Here is a 24316-nt window from a genome sequence, read left to right as displayed (position 1 = left end):
AAGAAGCTAAAAAAAAAATGAACTCAAGAGGCGAATGTAAAGGACAGAGGAAAGAATCTTGAATTAGAAGACAGAACAATGCAAATGACCCAACATGAACAAAGAGAAAATGGACCAGGAGAAGTAAGAAAAGAATAGAGTCTTAGGGACTTGTGACACTGTAACAAAAGATCCACAATGCATGTCATCAGAGTCCTAGAGAAAGAGCTGAAAGAGGGTAGAGCTAAAAGACTATTTAAAAAAAAAAATGGCTGGAAAGGACTCTGAGAGAGTTACAATTTCTGCATCCAGTAGACTGCCATAGTGTGTATGGCTGAGGGGTAGTGGTCCCTTTGATTATAAAAGGTAGCAAAGGGAAATGTTTCTGGTGACAGAATAGTTCTGGATCTTGATTGAAATGGTGGTGACATGCATCTACACACGTGGTAGAGATTATACACACTGTACCAATGCTAATTTATTGTACTATAGTTTTGTAAGACATTATCATTGCCAGAAACTAGTTGAAAGGTACATAGGGTCTCTTTGTATGATCTTTGCAACTTCCTGTGGATCTATATTTAAAAATATAAGGATCCTATGTTCTCTGTCCCTCTCCTGGGACTGTAGTAGGGTACAGGGAAAATAATTTTGAGGTGGACGTCAGGAGACCCAGTTGCAGTTGCCACTGTGTGGGATGTCATCCTGGGTAATATGCCATTCTGGAAAAGTGTCATGACTATCTGTGCTTTGTTCCCTCAACTGTGAATAAAGGGACAAGTCTAAGTTTCTGACACCTCTAATTTTATGATTTGAATTACTGGTTGAAGTTGTCATCCTGTATGATCTCACTATGATCACTAAATGTGTGTAGGTAGCATTACGAACTTGCCCTTACTCAGTAATTACTATTTTAAGACACTCCATAGGAACCTGTGGATTAAGATAAGGATATAGAGGGAGCTTTCTGTCCACAAAGTCATTTAGACGCTGAGAGATTCTCTAATTATTGTTCAATTTTGGAAGCCAACAGTATTTCAAAAAAAAAAAAAAGTCACGAATTCATAGCCCCATTTCTTCTTAGATGTGTGTATTAGCAAGTAAGTTCAAAACTCTGAGAATTTAGAAAAGACAGGGAAAGATGCATGAGGAACTTGAAAGGCAGAATTAGTTTTCTGATATGATTCAATTTAAATCCCCAGGATAACAAAGCAAACTACACTGATACTCTTTTATCGTAAAGAATCCATTTGAGGATGTTTATTAACTCTAACAGTCTTTTGCTTGGCATTTGAAACTATTAAAATAAACACTCCTGTGATTATTGCAATTTGAAATATTACTTTGTCAAACTGTTAAACCGGAATTTATAGCACTGGTGTTAATGAGGCATGGAAACTTTTCCAACCTGATTTGCAGTTGCAAGATTTTCATTTTTTATAGCAGTGCAATTTTTTCTTACGTTTACATAATGCCAAAGAAAAGAACACTGTCTTTGCCAGTATATACTCTGTATTAGATCAGCAAACTAATAACAAACAATTCAGGGGATGATTTGAAAATAGTAAATTGGTTCTCAAATAAATAGAACACAATAGGCAAAACGAAAGTCTTCTGATCTCTAAAGGGCCTTTCATAATTGGCAAAAATGAATGCAGTCGCTAATATCCAACCTCAGAAATGCACATTCTTTCCCCTAAAATGAAGTAAGAATAGAGTCAGCCATGAGATAATAAAATATCTTTTCTCCTTCACTGAGCTATATTCTTGGCATAACTGTGCTGTGACATATACTCTCAATTAAGCAATAAAAGCTAAGCCCATAGCAACATTTAAAATCGTGTTAATGCATTTGTCCCCCAATTTTAGATTCAGCATAAATCTAATAGAGCATATTATTCAAAATGTGACTTGAATAACATAACAAAACCAATATTCTTAGGCAACTTGATGAGCAAATTGACAAAACATGGTCTTTATCTCTTTAAAAAATACGGCTTTTGAAAGCTAAATTTTAAAAAATAAAAACATGATCATTATATATAGTTAATGTAAATTACTACTTCGCGAACACTTGAAAAAGTTAGGTATTGAAAGTTAATATGCTATATACAGAGCAGAACGTGGGTAAAATTTTGTAAGCAGTCTACTTCCGTAGTAGTCAGCATCTCTTGGGCTTTTCCAAGGTATAAAACAATAAAAGTGATGAGATGTTTTGTTGAGCTAGGGCAAGACTCATGGGTGAGTATACTGTATATTTCAACTAGATTTCTGTGCAAGCATCTAAATCAGAACCTTCAAAAGTTGCTCAAGTGTTCTGTGTAATACTAAATATTCAGAGTTAAAAATAAATCTGCATGTGATGAAAACCACTTGAGAGCTGCTTTCACCAACTTCTCACTGTTTCAATGTCTCACATGCTTTGTTTCATCTTTTCCCCGTAAAACCAATTGGCCTCTTCCTTAGCTCAGTGACCACTGAGGCAAAGAATAATAGGGATTTGTTTTTAAGAGTAAATGTGCACTGATGTGAATCTGACACCATCATGTTCTCAAGAAAGCACCATTGTGCTTGCCAATATATTTCTTCTTCCTTCTTTTCCACCACACCCTCAACCTTGTGCATTGAAGGAAAGGGCTTCTGGATTGTAGTTTACAGGAGATTTCTCTAGATAATTTTGACTGAGTGAAATATTAAAATGTTTACAGCCACCATCCTCTCTGAATTGGTTTAGCTATTGATAATAACTTAGCAACTGCCATCAAGACCTTTTTCTAATTTCCAACATGCTGACTTTGTCCTGTATCATAACTACCATGATTATTATTAACCATAATATTTGTATTTAAACAAAAGCACTTTATACCCATGTAACCTCATGATTTCCAGCTGAATTCTTTGGGGGCAATCTTGCCTTTGGCAATCTCTCTCAATTTGTATGCAAGACCAATTAATTTAGTAAGAAAGATCGATGACTCTTTTCTGTTGGAGTCAAGTGATCTTTGGTTTTCAAAATGAACCAATAAGCAAGAAGCAACTTGGTCATATTACCCAAACTGATCCCATTACTTGAAGGATATTTTAGACAATATACTTCCTAGAGGTTCCTAACAATAAATTTCCTACACAAGCCATTAGAATTCTATTTAAAAAGAAGAGCAACAGAGCACCTGGGTGGCTCAGTGGTTGAGCACCTGCCTTTGGCTCAGGTTATGACCCTGGGGTCCTGGGATCCATTCCCATATGGGGCTTGCTGCGGGGAGCCTGCTTCTCCCTCGGCCTGTGTCTCTCATGAATAAATAAATAAAATCTAAAAAAAAAAACACACACACAGAAAGCAAAAACAACAGAAAAAAAAAAACAGCAGCAACAGATACTTGTTATAACTTCAAGTTAACTTGGCATTTATAAAAAAAAAAATCTTACTATCATTTCTGCTATAAAGTGGGCTTTTAGTAAATGTTATTTCTAGACTAATTCATTCTTCTGTCTTTCCTCCCTCCTCCGCTTTACTCTATTACATGTTATCTTTATTTAACATAGATTTCAGAAATGCTAACATGAAAATAGAATATTTTAAATTTCCCAGATAACATGAACACACAAGAAAGGAAACTTTAAGAGATCAATGTTCACATATACATGTACACACACCCCCCCCTCTATCCAGTTATTTGATTTCCTTATGGGAAGAAGTTTTCTTCTCTTGAACAATTAAAAAACTCTCCATTCTGTAATTCAGTCTGCCAGTGATTTGGAAAACCATCCCGGGAATTCTTTTGTTTCCTCATACACAACTGTTTGCTCTTGATGTATGTTATATAGAGTATTCTGTTTCAATCATTGAAATGTTATCATGACTCAACAGGAAGCAAGCATTCCTAGGGACTGAAAGAAATTTTGGTGTCAATTCCTCTGTCAAATTTACCATGTATACAATGGGTACTCAAAACATGATTACTTGACTTGATTTTGCTCAATTTATAGTTGAAAACATTTGACATTAGGGGTGACATTATAAAATTTATTTCAATATTTATTATGACAATCTCAGTTATACTTATGGCACATGGAAAGGGATAAGTTGAGCATGGCCTATGATCTATTTCTCTCCCAAGGGAATTAAAATCTGACCCTTTCTAGTAAATTTAATAAGAAATTTCCTCTAAGCAAATGTTATTTATGAAATTATTTTTGCAGACTGTCCCTGATATAAGATTGCTTATGATAAATACATTTAGAATCTACAAATTTATGAGGCTAGGTCCTTGGAAAATGTCATATAATCCCTGACTGATTTCAGTGTAAAATGCAAGTGTTTGTCAGGACCTCTCACCACGTGAAGTGGCCAAAAATCCTTACTCAGATAGCTCATCTATTACTTTGGTCCAGGAAATATGTCTAATGTTGAGAAGGACCTAGAACCTACAGGAGATGTCCCAAATCACTTTGTGTTTCACCTGTGTCTCTGCATTGCTTATATCCTTTAAATTATCAGTAAAGCTTGATACTAGATAAGTTCCTGATGCATGTAAGTCTGGTTTATTTTACTGTGTGGAAAAAATTAATAGGAAAAATGCCAAATAATCAGCACTAAGGATAGTGTTTTCTGTTGAAAAATGGGATATGGATTAATTTTCCACAAATTCAGATTCAGCAAACATTTACTAAACACCAATACAGTGGATGCTTTTAGGCATATTCACTTGCATTATTGGTGTAATTCAGCTTACTCTTCCAAACAACTATGAAATGTCTTCTATATTCTCAATTAACAAATGAGAACATTGAGGCAGGGAGAAGTTATATGGCTTATGGAAGGGTACAACATTGACAGAGCTGGTATGCCACCTTCTTTTGCCTTCAAGGCAAAATATCTTTAAAAAATAAATAAATAAATAACTGGGAATCGATAAGCCTGAATATAAAACATGGCTCTGTTACTTACTAAATTTAGGGGCTTATTTTTCCAAACAAAACTGCTTTTGTTTGTAAAGTGGCAATATTACTAATATCATTAATATTATATATTCATTTTTAGATGGAATCAATGAATTTATATTTTAAAAAGGTCAAATAATAGGGTTTGCAGAAATTAATATGTTGCTGTCCTATTTCTCTTATTTCCTACTCTGTGTCTCAGTAGCAGCTCTGAACTTTCTAAACAGGAAGTCCTAAGCATAGTGATTTGAATGGAAAGGGGGAGGGAAGAGTATGGGCACCGCTAGAAACTGGGGTATTTTTTGCTTTGTTTTTTTCCTAAATAAGGTTATGAAATTCCCATTGTACTCCACCAGGGAAAATTGCTGGTAAAATATAATCATTTTTAATCAAGGCAGCAGGAAAAAAAAAATCAAGGCAGCAGGGGAAAGATAGGGGTAGAATAGAAACATTCAACTCAGCATCCTCAAAAATCGACTTATCTGTTTTAGGCTTAATGAAAACAAACCATCAAAAGGACAAGCCATGGATGAGGACTGCATATTGGAAAATACTGTGAAGTCGGATCCAGAGAGGAAGAATGCTGAGAGCTCACACTCATCTCCTAGGTCCCTAGGTCCCACGCAAATATAACTGCTGGGATATTGAAGGCTATATCCAGTCAGCATGTCAGATCCAAGAGGGGTAGGTGTGCTGTGCTGGGGTAGTGTAACACCACAAAATGGTGGGTGGGGTGGGCAGGGACTAAAGGAGAAATCATGCTCATAGGCTATTTCCATTCTATTGCTCATAGGTTATTTCTATTCTCTTGCTCACAGGCTATTTCTATATATCCTCCCCCTGATTAAGATGAACCACACACTTGAGTTGGGGGTGAGATGCCCTGAAGAGGTAACAGTTCAACACAGAAAACTTTGGCCTATGGAGCAAGGGTCTTTAGGATCAAGGTTCTGAAGGACGTGTTTCTCACACGCATACCACACAGATGCATACACATGTATACACAGGCATGCATGTGCGCACATGTGCACACACACACACACACACACACAAATGGATTTTAGAAGACTTCCCTTAGTTTCCTCTACCCCATTCAAACCTTTGCCACAACTCACACATAAAAGGTAGAATTAAAAACCTGCTCTTGGATGCATGATAGAAAATTATAAGAAGAGAAACATTCTAAAGGTTCTCAGAAACATGGAGTGAAGGAACAAGATCACATGGGCATGAGATGTCCTGACTGCAAGATAAGAAAGTATTGACCCTCCTAAATGTAAAGGGAAAAGAACCCCTGGCCTGTAACTTTGTATGTAGCTACTTCACCACTTAAAAGTAAGGATAAAATTAACATATTTGTAAGCATCTAACACTTTAAAAGTTTTTCATTACAAAGGTACATGTACAAATAGTGTTTGAAAATACCCTCAAAGAAAACAGCAAGAGGAGAAATTATTCCAGAAGAATGAGCAAGAAGGAACAATACATGATGGATATGCAAATATATTAAGATGCTGGTCACGGATTGAGGAAGTACAATGTACTATTTAGGTTTACAATAAAGATGAGAAATATTAACATCATTACCTTTTCCTTTGTTTCTTCTACAATTCCTGGAGATGAGGTGTTCTAGTGAAAACCAATGTGAAAACCAATAAATCTCTGATAATCTCTGCCTTTTCTGCTCCCTTTCTTCTGGCTGGAGATAATGAAGTGAGGGAGCAGACACATGTCACAGTGACAAGAGAATAGACAGAAATGCCCTGTGATTCTGTCTTGGGTAGGGTCTTTGAGAAGTGGCAAAAACTCAGAGAGGGTTGGGAGATTAAAGAGCTAGGAGGATCTTCTTCAGTAGATCTCAGGGTGTCAGCAAGACCTCAGAGAAAGATACTTTCTGGGTTTAGGCAGATGGTTTATCTTGTACATACATCCAGTGTTGGGGAAACAAGACAATGGTGCTCATGTCCACATATATAATCATCAGCAGGGAGAACCATGATAAATGCAGACAGGAAGGAAAGTATATGAGAATGTCTGTAGTTAAGGGTCATATAGATTGATGGATCTTTCACAGGATACTTAGATGACTTGATGAAAACAAGAATATTAATTGTCCAGCAATATTTAAGCCTCCTGAGACTTAGTCACAATCACAAGAAAAATAATTATTTTGCCAACCCAGAATAATAAAGCTTGAGAGAGTTCTTAAGTTGGTTTCCAGACAAAAGTTCTTGCATAGCTATTTTTTTTTTCACTGAAAGGCATACCCATTACATATGGTTAGAGCTTTAATTTTAAAAAAAAATATTTATTTATTCATGAGAGATACGGAGAGGCAGAGAGAGAAGCAGGCTCCCAGAGGGAAGCCCAATGAGGGACTTGATCCCAGGACTCCGGAATCACGACCTGAGCCAAAGGCACACACGCAACCACTGAGCTACCCAGGCATCCTTAATTTGAAGTTTTTACACCTACCTGGTTTAAATAAAGGTCTGTAGCATTATTGAATGTATCTTAGGATCACCTCTTTGCTCTCTACAAATTATTCACTGTATAAGTTAGTGAAATATACCTAAATTTCTGGTTCTTATTTTGGATGTCCAGAACAAGTTGTCAATGTAACCTTTTGATGTACATCCAGCGGGAACTAAAATGAATTGTGTGACGTTCCAAGTGTGTAGTGCACTGTCACCATAGATAATTGATGATGAAGATGATGCTTCACTGAACCGGCATCTCCCAGTCTCAAATTCTAAAACTAAGTTTTTCGGTTAACTGGACAAGCAATTGATATGAAATAATCATGATAACAGAATCAAAATATTCTGCTTATATTATTATAAAAGAGGCATGGGGGCTCTTCAGGATATTTTGAAAGATGTGGTATTAACTCTGGTATTAAATTGGTAACTTTAACCGTCTCCTCAGTGAACTTTAAACAATGTGAAAATATGAAATATCTACAGAGATACTGTTTTGATGGGAAGCTAAGCACTAATGTTCCCCAGAGATTCTGACGTAAGATAAACATACTCAGACCATCTAACCTGGGTGACTTTCAATCCCCACATCTTCTCTTCAGGTAAGAGCCATGCCTGTTCACTTCATTAAATGTCATCCTATATTACTATTTCAAAGTCATTGACTTAAGGGCTTTCATTATATCCTTAGATTTTTAAATTGAATGTCAAATAGAATTTGGGTAAGAAAATTAAAAGATCAAGAGTTTCTTGTGAGAAAAGTTCACAGATAATAAGCTATATGTGAAGTACCAAAACTTAAGTGTTGGTTTAATACATTTTAAATGTATTTAAATACTTTAAAATGAGAAAAAAAAAAAAGGCTCACCTCTGCATTTATTTTTACTCCACCAAGCTTCTTACTAGTAAGGTACATGTTTCCAAAATCAATCCAAACAGCAAGGCAACTGGTTGGGCAAATTCTAATATAACTATGTTAACATTGGACAGAGTATTTGAATGGGAGATTATCCTACAAATCCAGAACATATGCTTAGTATATATGCAATATCAGGAAAGATGATTTTTTTAAATAACCCCTCCAAAGCAGGTAAGTTGGAACCTCCGGGACTAAGAAAATAGTCATATTCCTTTTAGATACATGGAAGGAAAAAGGAATTTCCCCTTGTGGTCAGGCTGCAGAATGTGTAAACTTTGAACTTGAAGAAGCTTCTGGAGTTGTGTTTGGAAGCACTTGGAGATAGAGTATGGGTTAATGAAATTAGGTCTCAACCGGATATGTGATTTTCATATATCAGCTACTTGGAAGTAATGATGGAAGGTAAGAAAGCAGATGTGATATTTGAGGGAGAGAAAACAAAACAAAAGGCAAACAAGTTCCTTGATGAATATCTATACTTGAAGGAGTAAAGCCTGATATTGGCTCTAAGATTGATAGGAGAATGAAAGATTAAGCAACTTTTGTTTTTATATCAAGGAAATTAATGACACCTACATCAAAAGGGAATTCACTAAATATTTGAGCAAGCATAACATATAGAAGAAAAGCTAGTATAATATTAGTATGGCCTTAAATTAAAGGGAAAATTTTAAAAAGCTTAATTATTTTAAGCACTGGAAATGGTAAGGAAGGGATAAATATTCCCTTCCCAAAGCAGAAATATGCTCCCTGATTAAAAACTAAAATAAAAATTTTAAAAATGTATCAATGGCAGATACTTCAGCCATCAGAGCTGGTACTGTATTACTTTGAATAAATGATCCAGGGGTGTCTGGGTGGCTCAGCGTTGAGCATCTGCCTTTGGCTCAGGGGGTGATCCCGGAGTCCCAGGATCGAGTCCCAAATCAGGATCCTTGAATGGAGCCGGTTTCTCCCTCTGCTTCTCCCTCTGCCTGCCTGCCTCTCTCTCTCTCTCTCTCTCTGTCATGAATAAATAAATAAAATCTTAAAAATAATAAATAAATGATCCAAAAATATGAAATACCAAAGATTATAGACTATCTTATATTAATTTTGAAAATGCAATGTCAAGCTAATATGAATAAACCAGAGGAACAGCTTGTCAGTATATGTGAACAGATTGAAGAATAGTAATAATTTTAGAGGCAGAGGAAGACTATGCTTCAGATGATAGACTAGGGTCAACAAATTTCCACCAAAAAGAGAACCAGGAAGCAAAATGAACTATTTTTCCAGTGTTGTCCTCTAGTGCTCTGTCCAATTTTTAGAGATATCAACAAAAGCCCAATAGAAAATCTTATCTTGCTCCTTTATAAAACATATTGTAAAACATTTGTTTAAAATACCTTTTGTACCCCAATTATGAATAAGAAAACTCAGGACAACCCAGAAAAGAACTAAATCCATCAAAGACTTGGAGCACGACAAGAAGGTCTTTTGTTATTACTGTTCTTATTTCAAGGAGAATAACTTACACTCTCTGAAAAGGTGAAGGATGAGGCAGGATGTGTTTACAACACACAATAATAAAAGAAACATAAACATGGCACAAATTTCCCATTCATTATAAATATGTATCCCCAATCCCTGAAAGTAGTATTTTTTTGGCAAATAAAAGAAAGTGCTTCACTCTCTTATCCTGTGGACAGTAAACCTTCAAAGTGGTTGATCCCATACTGTTAAAGATGATGATATGGGACAACCTGGGTGGCTCAGCTGTGTAGCGCCTGCCTTCAGCCCAGGGTGTGATCCTGGAGACCAGAGACTGAGTCCCACGTCAGGCTCCCTGCATGAAGCCTGCTTCTCCCTCCGCCTAAGTCTCTGCCTCTCTCTCTCTGGGTCTCTCATAAATAAATAAAAGTCTTAAAAAAAAAAAAAGAAGATGAAAAAAACAAAAAATGATAATGTAAGTAAGGTGAAGAAGCATTTAAAATCAGTGTTTCCTAGACTGTGCCCCACAGAACACTAGATCAAAGGGATAAGGATAGATTCCGGGGGAAAATAGGTTTCTATAGTCAAATAAGTTTGGGATATAACACAGAAACAGTTTAAGAGTTTTCTCTATTACAGGACTTCTGAGAGCTTTGATTATATCATATGCACTAAATGTTCTATATAAGCTAGGTCAATATAGGCTAGATTTTACTTGATAACAAACCCTGAACTCTAGTGGCTTAACACACTAAGTGGTAATTTACCATTCATACAACATGCCCATCACAGGAGAGCAGGGATGCTCTGTCCACAAAACCCCCTGGCTGGTGGGGAGGTCCCACCATCTTGCAATTGTACCACCTGTAACAAAGGGCCTCCTCCATTACCACAGTAAGAAAAAGGAAACAAACAACAGAATAAAACAAAGATTGATGCTTAGGTCTCAACTTTTCCAAAGTCTTTTTGTGAAATTTCTTCCCTCTGTTCACACTTTATTGGCTATAACTAGTATTTATACTATATTTACACTCCCATAGGGTACTGGCATTTGTACCCTATGCTACCACCCTATGGGAGTGTAAATATATAAAGAAGCAAACTTATGTTTGGTGAGCATCAATATCTTTGCCCCAGTGTCTAAGAAGGAATTTTAAAATGCAGCATTTTCCCAACTAATTTGAATATAGAATTTTTAGTGTTGTATTTTATGGAATGAAGTGTCAATGAAACACAATTTGGGAAATACCAACTTAAATAAGCTTTTGCTTTGATAAGAAGGAATTTAAGCAGCATGCTTAATAATTCAACCACAGTATTTTGATATAAACACACTGAAGAGTCGCAAAAAGATGTCAAAATTATCCCTAGGTACCTTAAAGATGAAATACTGGCACCACAAATATAGTTTTAATATGGCAGTTGTTATTTTATCCTGTGTTAGTGTACAACTCATGCATGCACACATGAGCTGTTCCTTCATCTCTGAAGGAGTAGTTTTGTTGTTGGAAACTTTAATAAGGGGATTCTTTTCCTTCCGATATTTTTACAATGTTAGTGTTAACAATGCCAGGCTTTGATATCACTTGTCAAAAGGGAAGTCAGCTTAGCTCCTTGTTGCGTTATATTTCCATTCTTCAATACCACCAAATAGCATGTATATATTTAATGCTCCATAGAGCTCATATACCAAGCACTTTATATTGCATTGTTTAAGAAATTCCATAAAGCACTTTACAGCACATACTTCAGACTCAAAGTTGGATTCTGAAACATATCTGTCAAGTTTTGGAAATTTCCATTTTCAGTAGACAATTTTCTTTGTGTTTTATGTTTTCTCTAGAGTGATTGTTTGGGTTTTGTTTTTTGTTTTTTGTTTTTTGTTCTTTTTGTAATTTATTAGCATCCCTATAAAGATTTTTCAGTTTGCTTTTTGTCATCTGTTGAGCTGTAGTAGGTATTCCGAGTTATTTTAGATTGGAATAATTTCCTTTTAATCTGTTTATTCTGATTATGTATGCACTTATTTCTCTTAAAATATTACTCATATATTAAATCTGGAATATATATCAACACAAAAATGTTTAGAATAGATGAGTTGCTTCCAAATATATCATGCCAAGAACTATGAATCCACACTTTTACTGTCACCAGTGCAACATATATAGTCTCATCTTACCATTGTTAGTAATTAATGAATTTATACTCGAATTCTTTGCACATACATGCCAAATAATATCAACAGCACAAGAGAGTAGCTATTTCACAGATATTGTTTAATATATAAGCCAACTCAAGAATTACCAAATTTGCAAAAAAGGGACTAAAGAAACTTTACTCCCTTTCCCACCACAAACATAAAAACTCCAAAGTATTATTCTGATTCAGACGTGAGGTTTATTCTATGCAAGAGTCTACTTGTGAGAGGGATACATGGCACTAATTATGGGAGATTATCAGTATCTTCCATACTATAAATTCAGAATGTTCCAGACATTCCCTAAGCTGTCACAGCTTCTCAAAATAACTCATCTGCAGTACAGGGAAGTGTGTTCAATAACTGGCTTGTTCATGAATAGATAGCAAATAATGGTAACTTTAACAAGTTTCAGCCTTTGATTCAGCCAAATCTTGGTATATACTTAACAAATATAGGATTTACTAGCTACTTGCCTTGGGTTGGACCAAAACAACTTACTGTTTTTATTGCTACTTGCCTCTATTTCCTGAATCAACTCTTTTAAATATAAGGTGTCATGCTATATCTTTCTGTGAGGAAATGACTGTCTGTAATAGATCTTCAAATAAAAACATTAAATAAATAGGTTTGGAATACATATTTGTAAATACAGTCATTCTCCATTATCCATCATTTTGGTTTCCATGGTTGTGGTTACCTGCAGTCACAAGGGGTTAGAAGCATCGGATTCTCCTTCAGACTGACAGTAGTCAGTAGGTCAACACAGTGCTCGTCTCATCCCCCACGTGATCTCATCGCACAGGCACTCCATTACCTCATGCTGCCACAAGAAGGGGAGTGTGCAATCCAAGGACTTATTTTTGAGAGAGACAGAGAGACCACATTCACATAATTTTCTTACAGTATATTGTTAGAATTGTTCTTTTTAGCATTAGTTTTGTTGTTACTCTTACTGCATCCAGTTTATGAATTAAACTCTATCATAGGTTTGTATGCATAGAAAAAAAATGTAGTATATACAAGGGTTGGTACTCTCCATGGCTTCAGGCAGCCATTGGGGGATCTTGGAATGCATTTCCCATGAATAAAGGGTAATTACTATAAGTGATTAACACATGTGACATACACACATATTTACTAAGTCTCTCAGAAGCACTGTTTAGGGATTATATTATCTGAAACACAGGTATTATCAATCCACCTTTCTGTGCAAGAACCTGAGGTTAGGAAGTTCAACTAGATATTTTCAGAGCTAATGAACAATGGATGGAGGTGAGATTAGATGCAGAGTTGAACTGTTGTCACATCATGTGCTCTTAAAAACTGCCCTCACAAAGGCACAAGATTATTTCAACTAAAAGTCACAAGAAGCACAACTAGAATACAGACTAATACTAATGCTAGAGCCTATGTTTTTCAGCAGAATCTGGAGGCACCTGGTACTGGCGTATCACTACGTGGTTTCTTGCAATGGTGGAGGGTTTTTTAAAATGATAATTTATTTTAAAAATTACTAAAAACATCATAGTCTTGGTATAAAGATGAGCTTAAAAGAAATCAGTGCAGTATGAGGCTAGTAACACTAAATTTTAAATTAGAACACCTATGTTCCAGATATTTACACCCTCCTTCCTAGCTCTATTGACCAAAGGCAAGTTAATTCACCCTTTGACCATGAGATTCTAAGTCATATAAAATGATGTCTATCTTCCTCTTTCCAAAAATTCCTCAAAAGCAGAAACTTCATTCTACACACCCTCTAATTTTCTGCATCAGACACGGAGGCTTCAGGGCTACTGAGTCACATGAGACTTGGGGAAGGCCACTCACACCATAGCCTCTATGGCACCCTTCGGACATGGGCAGTGCTGAGTTATGAAGTGACTCTGAGCACATGGTAGACCTTTAGGGATCCAATCCACTGTGAACGGCCACCAGTTTTTCCAGGAATTAAGCAAAAAATGATAAATATTAAATTGCTAACTTACTACAAATGACATACCAATTATTTAGGATTTCTATTGTTCCTCTCCCTAACATTGTCCTACTATATTGCCAAGATAGTTACGTGGAAACCACATCATTGTGCCACTATTACTAACAATATCATCTTTTATTTTTTTAATCTAAATGGTTTTATTCAAATTTTATTTTAAATGTTCTTCCCTACCTACTCAAAAAACTGTGCTCATACCTTTTCTGAAGCATACCTTGCATTCAAACCCTGGTGTTCAGCCTTTTTTTTATAAAGAAACAATTTACATAAATTTTGAGAATTATGGAATTATAATAAGCTAAAGGGCAAAAGTAGTTTTAAACTATTCTTGAAAGTTTAGGATTGCTGTAAAAATTAGCTCACGAGTCCAGAGCATCTTCTGACATCACGTATTCATCATGATGGTGTAAAATCTGTGAAAACACCATTAAAGCCTTAGTCACATTAATAAATAAGAAAGCTAATGAGATTGCCTCTTAAAATTCTGTTGAACTTTGGCTCCTATTTTTATGTCACTTTATTGAGTAGAACCAATCCAAATGTAACCTCACAGGGTAATTCTCTTGTGAACAGCTCCTGCAGATTTAGATTAAAATGGTGTCTGGCCATAAAAAAAAGCAGTTTAATGCTACAGTGAACACCATTCACTAATCCTCATGTATCATTTGTGAAATGCAGAGTATGTTTGGCAAAAATAAATGTCCTTTGCTCTTAAATACTCTCTGAAGATGGAGTCTGAAAACCATACCCAGGACATGGTTGCTTCTGGGGAAGAGAACAACTGGAATGGTCAAGACAATTATTTTTATTTCAGCAAACAAATGCAAAATAAGGGCAACTGGGTGGCTCAGTGGTTGAGGATCTGCCTTTGGCTCAGGTCATGATCCTGGGGTCCTGGGATCAAGTCTCACATCAGGCTCCCTGGAGGGAGACTGCTCTCTCTGCCTGTGCCTCTGCCTCTCTCTCTGTGTCTCTCATGAATAAATGAAATCTTAAACAAATGCCAAACAAATTTCTTCAAGATTTAAAAAAAAAAAATCAAAGGAGTTTTAAAATGTGGTAGCAGTAATTAAGTTTGTTGCTCCTATCCATAAGACTGGGCTACTTCTACAGTGATCACATTTTTGTTTGTACATTCAACATGTCTTGACTGAATTCTGTGCTGCATCGGGAACCACGTGGCAAGAGATCCAAGGCTCAGCCCTGATGAATTTTACCAGTGTCCGTATCACACCCCAGAACACAGAGGGCACAGGGGCCGGCCATCTGGACAGAGAAGCACTTCATAACCTTTTTTGAACTCCTAGCTTCTTACTTGCTTTTTTTACTCCATCTTTAGCATTCTTCCGCCAGGAAAAAAACAAAAAATAAAAACAAACAACACCCCCCCCCATATTTCTGAGTTTATTTTACGAAAAAAAAAAAAAAAAAAGTATGGAGAATGCCTTTTTCAGACTACATCACCAGCCACATCCTATCCCAGAATTTTTCCCACTTCAGGTTTTATTGTGTTTAAGGAGGTCTGTTTTCTTGCACTTTCTACATTCCATCCCTGGAGCAACTGGGGCTTGATGGCACTGAGGTGGAGTTTTGAATTACATACAAGGGGTGGACCTCAGCCTAAGCAAAATAAGTTAGAAGTGACCAACAGGTAGCTTATCTATTTTTAATTATTAATTTGCTTCTCTGTGTACACAGGCCAGAGTGATCACCTGTACAAATACACTAAATTCAATTTGGCAGAGAACACAGAGATACTGAGATCATTAATCACCCTGTGTTCTAAACCAGCCAAGTACTTTGTAGTCAAGACAAAAGCAATTACAACAGAGTACTGATGTTGGTAAGGCAAAACGGTTCTTAATATATGAGAAAGAAACATCCAGCCCTTCCAGACACAATTGTTAGGGGTGTTAGTTGATTTTTCATTAGCTCCAGTCGCTGTGAAGAGATGGCCTGGCCCATGGGATGGTACTGTGGCAATAAGTGCACACGTTTATCAGGGCTCCAAAGTCAACTCAGACTCAGGGCCACACTCAGACTCTTACAAACCCAACTTTGTGAGCTATATTAAAGAGACTGTAACTAATGAAAATTTTTTTTTTTTTCTAAACTGTTATTTTGGTTTTGCTTCTCAGGCTTTTAAAAAAGAAGGCTAACAACAAACTGTATCCCACAATGCAACCTAAGAGCTAAATGGTGCCCGACTCCTTCATTTAACCAAATGAGACAGGTAAATTAGTGTCCGCTTTTATAAACCACTGTTATTTTTTTATTATCTTCCCTGCACTGCTTCCGCTATAACAGATATTCTCAAAATTACTTGAAAGAGATTGACTTTTTTTTTTTTAATCACCTAAGAACATCCTACTTACTTTTTGGTTCTGTGGCTACTATATTTACAGTTTTATGATGAGAAATTATATTTAGAAGCAGATAAAGAATGGTAGAATTCTGAATGACCAACACATGCAAAATTCATTTATTCTACTGAACTTACTGAAGCAAGAAAGAAAAATAGTGCCTTGAGCTTCTCAGTGTAAAAATAGTAAACATGACTCAAGATGATAATTCATAGCAAGATGTTCTCCAAAAAACTATAAAAGCAACTTTCTCTATTTAATCATTATTTAACAGAAAACACCCCCATCTCTTGATCTTCTGATTTAAATTTCTTTTCACTTGAATATACATTTTTTTCCAAGTTAGTGAGTCAGTAGAATCATGTGAGTTTGACTTTTCCATGGGACTATTGAGAATCTGTTTTGTTCAGAATAACTTTGTATTTTGATTACTCTTTAATAGAGTAATCTTGGCCACTGAACAAGATTTCTCTCTCTCTTTTTTTTTTTTTTAATTTATTCATGAGAGACATAGAGACACAGGCAGAGGGAGAAGCAGGCTCCCCGCAGGGAGCCTAATGTGCGACTTGACCTCGGGACCCCAAGATTACAACCTGAGCCAAAGGCAGACTCTCAACCCCTGAGACATCCAGGCATCCCAAGACTTCTTGTTCTTAATGACTCTTCAATATGACCACAAAGTAAGGAAGGGCTACCTTGGCCATCGTTAATGACTCAGCATTTATGGTCAGTCATCCTGTGCACAAAATACCAGACAGTGAGAAAAGAGAACACTTGATGTAATAACAAATATATTTCTCCGATCCTGGGAAAGGTGCTTATAAAGAAGTTAGAATCGTAGGGATACAGCATCTATTGACCAAAGCATAAATCATAATAAGGCATAAAAAGAAATGTATTTGTCTAAGGGTTAGTAGCTCAGGCCTTGGAGCTAGACTGTTTGCATTTAAATCTTGGCTCCCCACTAACCAGCTATGTGACTATTCCAGATACTAAACCTTTCTGTGACTCACTAATTGTGTGACTTTGATATAACTACTGAACCTTAGGATAACTCAGTTTCCTCATTATGAAATGGAATTAGTAATAGAATGTACCTCATGGCTCATTATGAAAATTAAATTATTGGTACACATAAAGAAGCATTCAAAGTCATTTCTGGCAAATAGTATGCACTTAATAAATGTTAGTTAAAATCATTATGGTGAGAAACATGGAAATCATATCTTAGGAAGAACAGTTTCAGCAACTTTTACATATAAAAGGAGGTAGACAGATCTGGGCAGAGTTACTCCAGAAAAGCAGAACTAAAAATAACAAGGTTATTGGTTTCAGGACCACAGACTTAAATGAGACCCAAGGAAATACTTTTAATAACTAGAACTGTCAAAACGTGAGCTCCCGATACACTGAAGATGCTTAAGAGGAGGATGAATGACTTTCAGAGGTACTAGAGGGTATTCCTATCCAAATTGCTACTAGATAAGCATAATAAAGGTCTTCCCAGTCCTAAAAATCTATGAGATCATATGAGTAAAATGAAGGAACTCTTACTAGAACATGTGTGAGGCCTGATTTGGTATTTCTCTGGCTACAGGCACTATTAGATCCAACTTCTGCCAAGCCCATCCAATGTCCACCAACCCCTCCTCCCAGGGGAAATATTTTTCTTAAGTTCTATCCAGAACCGAGCATTATACTATTATTGTACTAATGTAGAAAAGTGGAACAATTAGAGACATTCTGACTCTCTAGTCTACACAAATAGACCCAGGAGCCTGTGGCTTCATTTTATTTCAAAAAGCCTAACAGAATGCTTGCTATTTCCCATAATGAGAATGAATGGATTAACTAAACTATCAGTTCCTTTATCTTGAATGGAATTATGTTGATTGAATTATGTTATCTCAGGTTCTTAATCATATGAAGCTCTAAATGTTTTCATTATTACTAACCAGGAAAATTAATCATTAGTTTATGCACTTTAGCATTTAGGAACTTTTTTTTTTTTTTAAGATTATTTACTTGAAAAAAAGAGAGAGAGAGAGAGAGAGAGTCCAGGAACAGGGGAGAGGCAGAGGGAAGCCCATGTGAGGTTCAATCCCAGGATCACTACCTGAGCCAAAGGCCAATGCCTAACCAATGAGCCACCCAGGTACCCCAATATTTAGGAACTTTCAAAACATTCAGTCCTTTGGTTAAAAAATAATTACCGTAGTGAGAGGTTCAAATAGATTGGTAACCATTCTGTAGGTCTGTTAAAACAGTCAATTAAATGTTAGCATTTTTAGGAGATAAGATGTCTTGGGAGCCAGAAGAACTAGGGCGTATCCAGGCATGGCTGGTTAATTGTTTTGAGACCTTGGGTAAATTATGTAGCCTCACTGAATATCAGTTACTGCCTCCTTAAAATGAAGATAATGTCTGCACTTGCTTATTTACTGATTTGGTCATGCCCTGCCTACTTCTATGAAAGATTTCATATATATCATCAAATAAAAGATAGATTACATTACAAATGGGAAATATTTAAAAACCAGTTTACCTTAGAAAATATTTTGATTGCTGTCATCATATTTTAGTCCCAGAAAAAAAATATTTTGAATGAAATGACAGATTTGTTAGTAACACATAGACAAAAAAAATCTGTGATTATCACTGAGATGTGGCTTGGTCTGAGGCTTCCTACATTCGTCGGCATATCTTAGTGAACCAAGATATGGATTACACTAGAAAACAATGAGTATACAAGGTTTACAATATCAGTTTCATATTTTATGATCATAATCTATAACTGAAAGCAAACAAACAAACAAATGAAAACCTCAGCAAGCTGAAGAAATCCAGACTCACTCTTAGGCAAGATCCTGGCCACCCTCTGGATTAGACCCAAGAATAATTTCTATGTTTTTTAAAGATTAGAAACAATCAAAAGAGAATTAAATTTTGTGACAAGCAAAAACTATAGGAGATTCAAATTTTAGCATCCATAAATAAAATGTTATTGGAACACATCCTCACTTATTTTTTGTAGCCTTATATATTTATTTATTACATATAGCCTACAATGTTGAGCCTACAGTGTTGAGCAATCGTGACAGGGACTGTTTGGCTTCCAAAGCCTAAAATATATTTATTTACTCTCTGACCCTTTACCAGAAATGTTTGCCCCTGCTCTAGATGGCACTGAATTGAACCATTCCCCCTGAAGACTATTTTACTAGTTTAGTTCCCTGTCACATAATAAATATGACTCACTGCTCCTCCATGAAGTGATGGGGGAATTAAGCTGCCCTTTGGCTCAGTTTCTTGGTCCTTGAAATGTGAAGACAGTCACTATAGTAATAAGCACATCCATCATAGAGTTCACTTAGAGAATGAATTGATGCTATATACGTAACACACTGAGAGCAGAGAGGGGCACACAGTCAGCCTTCAACAACATTTGTCAACAATTATTCTCATGGTTGCTATGGCCATTACAATTTCCTGTTCCCCACCATTCAGAAGGGTCTACAGATACATGACAACATCTTTGGGGACATATCTGTCCTAGTAGCCCAGGAAAGAAAGGCACCCATTAACCTGAATATCTCCTCTGTAAAAATAATCATTTATGTTGCATAAGGTATAGATGGAGTGGAAGGGACCCCAGCTGCAAAGAGTCTTCCATTTCTCTTATTTTGAGCAATGCTGACTGCCCAGAATATGTCTGCTAGTTAACTACTCATCTTTATTGGAAGGAAGCTTTTGTAAGAAGGAAGGAGAAAAGAATTTGGGGTATTTTCCACTTTCTTGTAGGGATTCTGGCAACAGGTAAAGAAGGCTCATCTTCAGGCAAAATCTGTTTCTCATTCATCCAAAAAAATGCAAATAGTATAAAAGTAGACTATAAAAGAAAAATAGTATCAGGAAAGATTCAGAAAAGTGTGACTATATTCCAATAACCAAAGCTCAACAAAATATGAAAATAATTTGAGATTCATAAATTTTGCTTCTAAAAATTTAAGAAACCGAAACAACATATTTTGGAAGAAGAGATTTTTTGTTTGTTTTGTTTTGTTCCCCATTTGTTTTGTGGTTTTGCTTAACCTTTTATCTAGTGCTTCTGCATGCAATATTAGATCTATCACATTTTCCCTGCTGGATTAGATTTTTTTTTTTGCCAGTGATGAATAATAAAATGTAAGTAAGTTGTGAATATATGAGACTGTGAACCACTGATAATTTTAAAGTTTGATTTATAACACTATTTTTCAATATGTGTCTGAAATGTTTGTAGCAATTGTTCATAGACAATATTGTAATGTCTGTGTAGGATAGAACTACTCTTTGAATGATGGATTTACTATTCATATTGGTTCTAGACTTCCAGCCTCAGGCCAACTTCTCTAGGTGACATTTCTCATGTGCTGTCACAATTCACTGCTGGAGGAATTACATGTCTTCTGTGTGACTCCAGAAGGAGACAGTCTTGGAAGCTTATGCCTAGTTTTCTCTGGATTTCACCCCACCATCTTTTCTGTTTGCGTTATACATTTTTGGTGTAGTAAATCATAGCCATGTGTATGACTTCATTCCAAGTCCTGTGAGTCCTAGTGAGTCACAGAAATGAGGTGAAGGATGCATGGAGGAAGGACAGCGGTGTCTAGGAGATCCAAACACACTACCTAACTTGATGATGCTGACAGTCTGATGAAGATGAATCTCATGGAGTATAGGTCCTTGATAACTCTAGGTTAACTCTGTCATTGAACTTTTTAAACTTACCCCCCTGCCCAGACTGTGAAAACTTCATGCAATTTTCCCCAAGTTCTACTTGAGGGAAGTATGAAAGGTATGGACGGACATTCTCTGAATATTCTGAGGGATTCAGACATATTTTAATGACGTATTTAACAGCTGTCTTATCTAAGTTTAAGCTAAGGTTTGCCAAACGTTAAAGCCTCTTACCGTTATGGTGTGCAAAATCTCCAAAAATAGCAGAGAGAAGAGCTGCCTTGTATTTTACTATAAAGATATTTGTTAGAATTGTTTACAGATTTAAGTGCTGCTGAGCATCATGAATACGCAGTGTGCAGAAATGTGATGCCCAGGAGAACTGTGTGGGCGTAAGGAGGTGGTACAGCATGACTAAAGCATTTTGATAACAGTTTTGGTCATCTCTCGCATGGATCATTGCCACTCAGTTTCCCCTCTGAGAGGGCGCAAATTGGGTGGTTGCTAAGAGATTAGAACACAAATATCCTTAATTTGTAAGTGAGGTGCTCAAAAATGGGAGAGTAAAGAATACTTGCTTATCTCTCCAGCCCCTCCTCCCTTATACACGGACCCCAAAGCTTCTGGCATTTCCCCCCACACCTTTCAACCCTACTACCTTTCCCCATGGAGTTCACTAATGACAATAATATAACCATTAATCACAAAACACTTGTGGGCAAGGACCATACCATTCATTTTCCAAAGAAATAAATATAAGCAAAATAGGTAAGGAAACAAGAATCCACTCACAGAATTTTGTCTCTACTGTAGTTATAATATGCACTAAATATTTAAAGGGTGCAGGGCTCAAAATATTATTTCATATATGGCTGTTCTTCCTTCCCAAGAGGGAATAAAGAAAGAAATTAAAATGTGAACTGTAATAAGAAAAGATGCCCTAGAGATGAGAAACTCAAAAGGAAAGGATATAAAATAATATGAGAATGGAACGTCCATATTAAAAGATTTTAACAAGTATTAGATAAGGAACATTAGATACATTTTGAAGGAAGCTAAAAAATATTTCTAGTAGTTCTGTGACAGTAGTTTCTTCAGAGAAAACACAGAGCCAATTTCTAAAGTAACTTTGATTTATATTTTCTCTTTATCTTATAATAAGCTACATATAATGCAGACAAGGTATGTTTTAAGAAATTGTTTATTAAGATGAAAAAAACAACTTCCTTTTGAATGGGCAATGTATCTCATTTGGAAAAAAACATTCATACGAATGAATATTTTGTGTTACACGCTTTAAGGCAATTTATTCTTACATATCGTCTTGCCCAAAGCACTTGGTAAAGAGCATCTCAAAGAGAGAAATAGTGTCAAATGGGAAAAATAAAGCATGGTTTTTCAGGAAACAAAGGGAGGACTCTATGGAATATAAAAAAGCCAAAATAGCACATCAAATTCCTCTGTGATGGTTGAGAATAAAACCTGACACATAGCTGTGACTCAAGTATCTCACTTTTTCACATATTTTAACACAAAAATGAAAAAAAATAGATGTATAAGAATGTTCACTGCAATATTTTTGTAATAGCAAACATCATGAAATTTTCTCCATAGGGAAATGATACATTGATACCACTTCTACTGAAAAGAATGAAGTAGAATTTGAAGTAGAATTCTGTGCGCCAATATGAAAATATCTCAAAGTTATACTATCCAGTTAAATAAGCATCGATACAGAAAGACCCTTTGTATAACGATATCTATCTATATGTTCATTTGAGTATATAGATAATTGGGAAATTTGAGAAGAGAAACAAATAAAAAAAAAAAGAGATGATACATGGAATCTATGATCCTATGGAAGGAGACAGTGTCTGAGGTAGGAAGACTCACTATACATTGTCTTGTATACATGTTCAAAATATCTAAAGTCTTCCATAGTTCTATTTTGGTTCTTGATATATTTTATATCTACATTGTATAAAGGATAGTCTGACTTTTAGTACATTTAGGTACTTGTTACACTATTCTGAAAACTTCTGAAAGCTGCTCATTACTTAAAATTTTACAAATATTTAGATCATTAAGTAACTCAAAATATTTAAATGGATTATATTTAAATGACTATTTAAAATAGTTAGATTATTTTCTGAATATTAGATATTACCTACTTTTTTTTACCTGTTGTAAAATTCGATTTTAATTTGAAATTGTTTACCATTAAAACTTTGTATATGTACCATTAATATTATTCTAACTGATCATTATGGCAAATCAGTGGATTAGAAGTTCATCAACCAAGAGAATGGGATTTTTGTTTAAATTTCTCATGTATGGTCTCTTCAATAAATGGTGCTGGGAACATTGGACAGCCACGTGCAGAAGAATGAAACTGGACCATTCTCTTACACCATACACAAAGATAAACTCGAAATGGCTGAAAGATCTAAATGTCAGACAAGAATCTATCAAAATATTAGAGGAGAACACAGCAATAACCTTTTTTGAACTTGGCCACAGCAACTTCTTGCAAGACACATCTATGAGGGCAAGGGAGACAAAAGCAAAAATGAAATATTGGGACTTCATCAAGATAAAAAGCTTCTGTACAGCAAAGGAAGCAATCAACAGAACTAAAAACCTACAAAATGGGAGAAGATATTTGAAAGTAACATATGAGATAAAGGCCTAGTATCCAAGGTCTGTAAAGAACTTATCGAACTCAATACCCAAGAAACAACAATCCAGTCATGATATGGGCAGAAGACATGAACAGATATTTCTCCAAAGAACACATACACATGGCCAACAAGCACATGAGAAAATGCTCCACATTCCTTGCCATCAGGTAAATACAAAAACCACAATGAGATACCACCTCACACCAGTGAGAATGGTGAAAATTAAAAAGACAGGAAATAATAAATGTTGGAGAGGATGTGGAGAAAGGGGAACCCTCTTGCACAGTTGGTGGGATGCAAACTGGTACGCCACTCTGGAAAACAGTATGGAGTTTCCTCAAGAAGTTAAAAATAGAGTGACCAAAAACATTAAAAAAAAAAAAAAAAAAAAAAAGAGCGACCCTATGACCCAGCAATTGCACTACTGGGTATTTACCCCAAAGATGCAGATGTAATGAACCGATGGGACACTTGCACCCCAATGTTTATAGCAGCAATGTCCACAATAGCCACACTGTGGAAAGAGCCAAGATGTCCTTCGGCAGATGAATGGATAAAGATGTGG

General features: G+C 35.9%; 1 protein-coding gene across 3 annotated transcripts in view; it reads right to left on the bottom strand.

Annotated features, from left to right (window-relative positions):
- The window catches only part of CNTNAP2 (contactin associated protein 2), a 1976111-nt gene that overhangs the window by 1688314 nt on the left and 263481 nt on the right, over nt 1–24316 (bottom strand). The window contains exon 2 of one of the 3 annotated variants that reach the window (XM_072777574.1): nt 14352–14401. The exons of the other annotated variants lie outside the window; for them this stretch is intronic. Within the exon in view, the coding sequence (XP_072633675.1) occupies nt 14352–14364 (13 nt within the window). The 5' untranslated portion in view covers nt 14365–14401. The remainder of the gene's footprint in view (nt 1–14351; nt 14402–24316) is intronic. 3 annotated transcript variants of the gene reach the window in all.

Source organism: Canis lupus, chromosome 15 (genome assembly GCF_048164855.1).
Source record: "Canis lupus baileyi chromosome 15, mCanLup2.hap1, whole genome shotgun sequence".
Taxonomy (NCBI): Eukaryota; Metazoa; Chordata; class Mammalia; order Carnivora; family Canidae; genus Canis; species Canis lupus.
Note: the sequence above shows the minus strand (reverse complement) of the source record. Positions and strands in the feature narration are given on the sequence as shown.